The 7745-nt window shown below is 47.0% G+C and overlaps 1 protein-coding gene across 1 annotated transcript; it reads right to left on the minus strand.

Moving 5' to 3' along the window:
- Positions 1 to 4938: 4938 nt before the first annotated feature.
- Positions 4939 to 7489, minus strand: hoxb1a (homeobox B1a). Its single transcript, XM_069674701.1, has 2 exons — positions 6649 to 7489; positions 4939 to 5273 (listed from the first exon to the last, which is right to left on the minus strand). Exons 1-2 carry the CDS (start codon positions 7487 to 7489, stop codon positions 4939 to 4941), a joined length of 1176 nt encoding a protein of 391 aa, XP_069530802.1.
- Between the last annotated feature and the right edge of the window lie 256 nt (positions 7490 to 7745).

The following is a 7745-nucleotide window of genomic DNA, read 5'->3' on the forward strand; positions in this document are numbered from 1 at the left end:
TTATATTTGTCGTGGGATTAAAGATGAGATTAAGACACACCTGGAGTGTAAGTGTGAGGTCGGCACACACACTTTCAGACGGATCTAAGAGCCGATCAGGAGGAAACACAGACGCATTGATCACTTGGTTTATTCAGGAGCAGCGTTTAAAGCAGCTCGTCACTCCTATTGGTCGTTTTTAATATCCAGTCATTTTCTGCTAAAACCAGGTGACGTTAATGTTTTCATGTGAACTCCTTCATCACTCTGATCATGAGATGAACATTAATGAGTATGATTCTCTGGCCTCGTCTGGCCCTCACCAGCTCAAAACAGAAATCAGAGTTTCACCGACCAACTGGATTTTAAAGATAATCGAAATGAAACGTGTGTGTGTGTGTGTGTGTGTGTGTGTGTGTGTGTGTGTGTCTGTGTGTGTGTGTGTGTGTGTGTGTGTGTGTGTGCGTGTGTGTGTGTGTGTCTGTGTCTGTGTGTGTGTGTGTGTGTGTGTGCGTGTGTGTCCTCATCTATTTGATTGAGACTCTGAACTGTTGAACTGCAGCCACACCACTTTATCTTCCCCTGCTCATTGTGAGGGCAAGAACACACACACACACACACACACACACACACTCACACAGGTCTGTCTGCCTGTGTGAGTGTGTGTGTGTGTGTGTGTGTGTGTGTGTGTGTGTGTTGAACTTGAGATGAGTTATGGAAAGGAAAACAGAAGTTGGGGGTCAGACGGTATGAGGTCACCCTGAAAGAATCTCCTCTCTCTCTCTCTCTCTCTCTCCTGGTCTTCCTCCCTTGCTTCTCCTCCCTTCCTTCCCCCTCCTCTTCCTCCTTTTCTTTCCTTTCCTTTGCATTAAACTGAACTGTTGGTTTACGATGTTCTGGGCAGTTTTTACGATTCTCTGCAGGGCCTTTTTATCTGCTGTAGAGCTGCTGCCTCTCCAGGATGCCGTGTGTGAGGACGCTCTCGATGGAGCTGCTGCCACAGGTTTACCTTCCTTTGTGCCTTCTTGACTCGCGCCGCAGTGTTTGTCGTCCATGAGAGGTCCTCTGAAATGTGTGTGCCCTGGTGGAGTTTGAAGCTTGACACCCTCTCCTCCCTCGCCCCGACAGGACGTGATGTAAAAAGCCGTCACAGCCAGAAGCTGCTGCATCTCTTCCTCTCTCTGCAGACGTCTCTGCTGTCGTCTGTAAACGATCCTTCTTCTTCACCCTCGGATGTTTTTATTCTTCCTGTTGTGTGTCGCTCTTCTGGTTTCACACAGGCCACATGATATAAACGCCATCATTATGACTATTACCTGCTGTGTTGACACGTCAGCTCACCCGACTTCTTGCAGACATTTCACCAGGAGGCTGCAGGAAACAGTCTGATGTGTCCGTTCACACATGCAGCCCACACGGACGGTGTCAGGAAGGTTTCAGGAGTGCAGCGCATGTGTGAAAGGAGCTTATGTTTGTGTGTAACCGTGTGTGTGACACAACTTTGGACCATTTCTGATGAGTAAATACTGATGCTGCTTCTTGAGGGTTAAACCTGCGGCTTTAGGCGTCTTCTTGCAAGAGCAGACATTTCTGACAAACCTCTGCAGCCATGTGTCCTGTGTGTAGTGAGGAGGGCAGGAAGAGGTTCAGTTAGAGCTACAGACGGGTACATGGCTGTTGGGAAATGTAGGAAATATAACAGCAGTAGATGAAGACAAGCAGGTTAAAAGTAACTTAGAACTCGTCATCAGAAAATAACTCATGCAGCACAGGACGAGCTGTGAGTGTGGAAGACGATCTGAGGGCTGTGTGTGTGTGTGTGTGTGTGTGTGTGTGTGTGTGTGTGTGTGTGTGTGTGTGTGTGTGACGAGGTGACGACGGAGCTGCCACCCAGGCTCCAGGTCAGGCACCTCCAGAGCCACAGAGAGGAGAGGGAGATGAAGATGAGGAGGAGGAGGGTGTTTACATGTTTAGATATCCCAGAGGCTCTCCAAAGGGCAGCAGGTCACTGAGCCACCCGGAAAGCCCCTCTACATTCCTCACTGTAGCCCTGCATGTGTGTGTGGGGTCAACCAGAGGCCACCGTGAGTGAGAGACGCCTGAGTGCTATTGAAATGCATGAAGCTCTCTGTGTGTTGTGTGTGTCAAACGTTGTGTCTCTCTAATCGATGTGGAGGAAGCCAACCGGCTCCTTCGGCTCCTCTTTCTCTCCGTCGCTCTCTTACATGTGCACGACGCACATCTTTCTTCTGCTCAGCCTTTGCACTGTGATGTGTCACCATCCAAACTCTCCAAACTAAACTATATACATCATGATGTATCCTCAGTGACGTCACCCTTTGGTTTATGAAATGCATTTTTAAAGCTTCAAGTTTGGCATTTTGGTCGTCGCCATGTTGGTTTACTGGAGTCAGAAGCGACCATATTTGGACGAGAGGGTTGAGCTGGAGAGGAGCGAGAGGTTAGCAAACGCTAAGTTAGCAAAGTTTTACAGTCTGTGTCTGTAGCTAGTACATTAGCTGGCTAATTAGCTTGTTAACCATTATGTTTCCTACAGAATAGGTTAAGTTTGTGCTGGTAGCTGACTGGCGTCGTTTATTTATCAGACGAACTCGGAGCTTGTTCGCCCAAAACTCTGAGAGAGCGAACATCAGGTGACACGTACTTGGTATCCTAAATTAACCGGTCTTCTCATCACTTCAGCCCGCCGTCTTCTCTGCAGGAAAAGAAGACAACAGTCCTGAGTTAGCTGAGGGGACACCTAGCAGACAGCTAGCAGCTCCCAGCTGTCACTTAAAGAGGCCACGCCCCTAATGCTGCATCACTTTAAGCCTTAATATAATGTAAACAGGTGAGCTGTATAAAGATTCTCCCCGTACAGTTGTCATGAAGAGAGAAATGAGCTATAGAGACCCAAACTGTTTTTTGTACCAGGCTGTAAACATGTTTATTTCTGCTGTAAAGTTTAACATGGGGCTCTATGGGGACTGACTCACTGCTGGAGACAGCCTCAAGTGGGCACCAGAGGAACTGCAGCTGTTGGCTCTTCAGCGTTGACTTAATAATCAGATTGGTAATTTGTAAATCAGTGAATTCATACATTAAACAAGTAAACTGTCGGGTAACAAAAGAAAGTGTCTGCGCTGTGTCGACAGAAGAATCTTTATTTGAGGTAGTTCACAGTAGAAAAAGAGCGACAGGAACGTGATTGAAGTGTTTCTCAGGCAGCAGAACTAATAAAACTCAGTCAGTCTGCTCTCGTTCTAAAACTACACACAGCATTGTAAAAAGTCACAGTCACATCAGTCATTTTGTCGTGTTTTAGGAAGACAGGATGCCCATATAAGGAAAACACCTCCTCCGCATGCACACTGTTCCCATCATCTGTAATCAATAACATCAAATGCATCCAATAATTTATTCTCAGGGGGCAGAGACAGGCAGTCAAATATAATTCACCCACTTTTCCCTAGTTTCCTGCACACACACACACACACACACACACACACACACACACACACACACAGATTAACCCCTGAGTCTAACTAACTTGTTTAAGACAGAATATTCCAGCTTCATGTTACCCTGTAGTCACATAGTGCAAAGGTCAGGGCTGCGACGGCTGAAGCATCCACACAGAAAATAAACAAATATTAAAGGTTTAAAGTAAAACAACGACGGCTAAATCCAGATAGATGACGTGTGTTTGTGCCGTTAGAGGCTCCCTGTGTCTCACATCATAAGGCTCATTCAGTTTGGTCGGGCTCAGGCTGGTTTGTGGGTTGAACACGGAGCTTTTTCATATTTTACATAATAAATGTAATTTTTTTTTTTTTGAGTTTTACTGTCCAATAAAAATCTATAAAAACGTCGATCGAAAAGTAGAAACTTAAATGTATCATCCTTAAATAACCTGATACCAAGTAAACCCTTAAAATCAGACATCATGTAAAGATGCCAAAGTGCATCCCATCATCATCACGGTCACCCTGTACCCCGGACACGCTTCATCTATCCTCTTAGATTTAAAATGATCCTTTCAGCCAAACAGCAGGTAAAATATTGTAGCACTCAGGTGCTGTTACATTACCGACTTCAAACACACCAGACTCCATTGACAAAAACAGTCATTTTACCTCTCAGAACACAGCAGCTGCTGGTCCCTCTCTGCCTCAGTCTGAGAGTTTGCTTCTTTCACTGTGTGACTCGTTGGTGCTGTTAGTGTCTGCTTTGGATCAAACATTTTTTTTGTAACACAAACTAACTCATCGATCAGGGATCCATATGTCATCAACTCTTGGTTACTAGAAGTAAAATCACTGTTTTTGTGAATGGAGTCTGGTGTGTGTGCAGAGAGCGATGTAACGTCTGTGTGTGGTTAAAACAATCATCTTCCTCTGTAACAAAAAGGTCTATCTCTGTAGGGATCCTTTCTGTCATGTTGTCACACACTTAGAAGAACAATCTGAGCCTGTCAGTGGAAACAACAAGAACTGTTAGTGGACGACCTTTGATTGAACGCAGGATTGAACAGTTTTCAGTGGCTGTCAGCCGAAGAAGTCTGACGGAGCGAATCGTTTTCTACCTGAAAGTCATTCAGACACCAAAATGTGTAAAAATGGGGCCCGGATTTAAAAATACTGGAGCTCCCCTTTAAAAGTGAAGTTCATGTTTTGCTGCTCCCAGAGAAGTGATCAGAGTCTGAGGTGTTTCATTATGTCTGTCCTCATGTCGCCTCACAGTGAGCCATCTTTTGATCACTGGCTCAACATCAGCGCCCCTCCTACAGTCTCAATATCTCCCTCCGTCAAAAACATCTGAAGAACAATTGTGACAGGAGATGCTTGGTGGGTTTTCAAAGGGAATTCTGGGACATGTAGGAAATAACGCAGGAGTAGAAACAGGCTGATGTCTGTCTGAGGAGTGCATTAAATAGTGTCACTCAAAAGTCTGCTCCACCTACGTCTCGGAGCTCGGGGACGCGCCTGGAGACGTGGACGCGGAGGAGTGGTCGGTGTCCTCCAGCTCCTTGTTGGAGGAAGAGGAGCGCGCTGAGGAGGAGGAGGAGGCGCCCTCCCGCTCGCGCTTCTTCTGCTTCATGCGCCTGTTCTGGAACCAGATCTTCACCTGCGTCTCGTTGAGCTCGAGCGTGGCCGCGATCTCCACGCGCCGCGCCCGCGTCAGGTACTTGCTGAAGTGGAACTCCTTCTCCAGCTCCGTCAGCTGCCGCGTGCTGAAGTTGGTGCGCATGGCGTTGTTGTGCGCGCCCGCGAGGCCGAAGTCTGACACTTTGACTGTGGAGAGAAAAGAGCTCATTACGATTTATTCTATACATTTAAGTGACAAATAAAAACAGATGAGCTTCATAAAGGGCCCATTTATGGGTTTTATGTTTGAAGGAGATGATGATTGATTTTGTCCACAAGTGTGTTTTTTATTTATTTTTATTTGTGAGAGTTTATGTTTTTATTCATTCCGATTTATTCTTGTTAATATTTAATTACTTAGTGTTTAAATCCAGGCCGCAGGTTGTCTCGGGCCTGTGAGCTTCGGTTTAAAACATCCTCCCTGCTAACAAAGGGTTTTATATTCTCCTTTATTAGACATTAAATCTGTTCATCGTAAGTCCGAATTTACAGCAAAATATTAAGTTTAATATCAGGAGATGGACAACAAGAGAGAAAAACAGAAGAGGGGAGAAAGAGAGAAACCCCGGGGAACAAAGGGCCGGGTGGAGAATGTGCGGCTGGGGGTGTGATGGAGGGTTCTGGGTGGAGGTGGGGGGTGTTTTAAAAGATAACAGAGCAGGACAGACTTTCCAGGCTGAAATAACCCGTCTGTTATATCCATTAACACACACACACACACACACACACACACACACGCATGAGACGTCTGGACTCAGAGCAGAGCTGCTATCAGGCCGCAGATTTGACTGCAGCCTGAAAACACAGAAACAAAATGTTTCTTTCGATTGAACGAAACAAATATGTGTTTGATGTTCAGTGTGACTGCTGCACTAATAATACATTATTATTATTATATAATTTTAATTATAATAATACAAATAAAATGCTTCGCTTTTCGTTACAGTGAGGAGCTGTCTGACACGATGTGTTATTAAGATCTGTGGAAGCAGCGTTATACAACATTTGTTTGTACCGACGTGATGGTGCACAGCCGCATTAAACATATAAATCAATACTTTAACATGTTACATTATTTCTTTTTTCATTTCTCTTAATTCTGTTGTTTTACTGTGAAACGAATTCTGACCTGAGTGATGAAGACAAGTGAAACGAACAGACGGAAACATTTACATTAGAAAGCCTGACATCTGCAGAGGACGGAGGCCCGCAGAGAACAAGAAGCTTTCACTCTTCAGGCTGTAAATAATCTTATTAATAAGGCTGAAATCAAAATAAGTCGTAGGTAGTCTGAACTTCTTCTTCACTGACTAAAAGCTTCTTTTCTTTCCCCTCTTCAGTCACACACGGTGTTTGATTCTTACAGAAGCTGCTTCTGCTTCCTGCGGCTCAAACGTTCATGATGAATGAAAGAGAGGCCTCACTGTCTCACACATCACTGCTGAAGATGAACACGTGAGACCTGCAGGCCCGAACAAACGCACCTTAAAACACATTAAAGCCGTAAAGCCCCCTCCCTCACCTGTTTTAGGCGGGTTCCTCTTCACCTTCATCCAGTCGAAGGTCTGCCCCTGCCCGGCCTGCTGGCCCTCCTCGTCCCCCCTGTCTCGGTCCTGGGAGGCCGGCAGCTCCCCGTAACCTCCCCCGTGCGGGAGCCCCAGGTAGCCCGCTGAGTCCAGCCCCCCGCTGAGCTGCTGCGGGTACTGAGGCCCGGCCAGAGCGCCCTGAGGCCCGCAGTAGGCCCCGGCCAGGGCCCCGTAGCTGGGCCCGACTGTGGGGGCCGCGCTGAAGGTTGATTGATGATAGTAGGTGGAGGCCGCAGACTCCTCCATGAAGTAGTGGACGGTGCTGGGGGGGCCTGTCGATGCATAATCCGAGTTTGAGGCGCACGCCTGACCCGCGTAGGCCCCGGGGTTTCCGGTGCTTCCGTTATTGTAAGGAGACATTACTCCGGTTTGGGTTTGGTGGAGGTGAGGATGGTGGTGGTGGTAGCCGTTGTGCGTCTGCTGCTGCTGCTGCTGCTGCTGCTCATGATGATGATGAGGATGTTGCTGATGATGATGATGCTGGCTCGCCTCCGTTGTCCCGTGCGCTACTCCATCCCCGTTCCCCCCATACAGCCGCGTGTCCCCGGTGTAACCCGTCCCCCCGGTTCTGCTGTCAGTCCTCGTGCCGTTAACGGAGGCTGCAGAGACGGTTGGTGCTGTGTGGTATGTACCGGAGGTCACCGGGAAGCCCTGATGCTGCTCCAGAGGATGGTGGTGGTGATGGAGATGGTGGTGATATCCAGTTTTAGGCGCAGAGTACGCGCCGCTCGGCCGGTTACAGATGGAGTATTCCACAAACGAGTTCATGTTGTCCATGCAGACCGGAGGCACGAGACGTTTGAATAATGAGCCGGAAACAGGAGCTGAAGTTAGTTTGATGTAGTCTGAAGAAACATCCAGAATCGCTTTTAAAGAATAAACAGGATGACGTGAAATCCTTCAGCTGAGCCAACAAAAACCACAAGAACAAAAATGTGAGACAGAAAGTGACGCTAAAAATAAATAAATAAAAAGTTAAATAGTAGAAAAATCAAAAGCAGAAACTTCCGATGTGGAGGAGAAAAGTGGGGTC

This window comes from Semicossyphus pulcher, unplaced genomic scaffold, assembly GCF_022749685.1.
Source record: "Semicossyphus pulcher isolate SPU_LCO1_2020_fin unplaced genomic scaffold, fSemPul1.0.p SCAF_23, whole genome shotgun sequence".
Lineage (NCBI taxonomy): Eukaryota > Metazoa > Chordata > Actinopteri > Labriformes > Labridae > Semicossyphus > Semicossyphus pulcher.

What these genes read in the sequence shown, in the direction of transcription:
- hoxb1a (XM_069674701.1), bottom strand. Translation starts at nt 7,489, where the DNA reads ATGGACAACATGAACTCGTTTGTGGAATACTCCATCTGTAACCGGCCG. An exon ending in GAGGAACCCGCCTAAAACAG is followed by an intron (nt 5,274 to 6,648) that starts GTGAGGGAGGGG and finishes TTCTCTCCACAG; the next exon opens with TCAAAGTGTCAGACTTCGGC.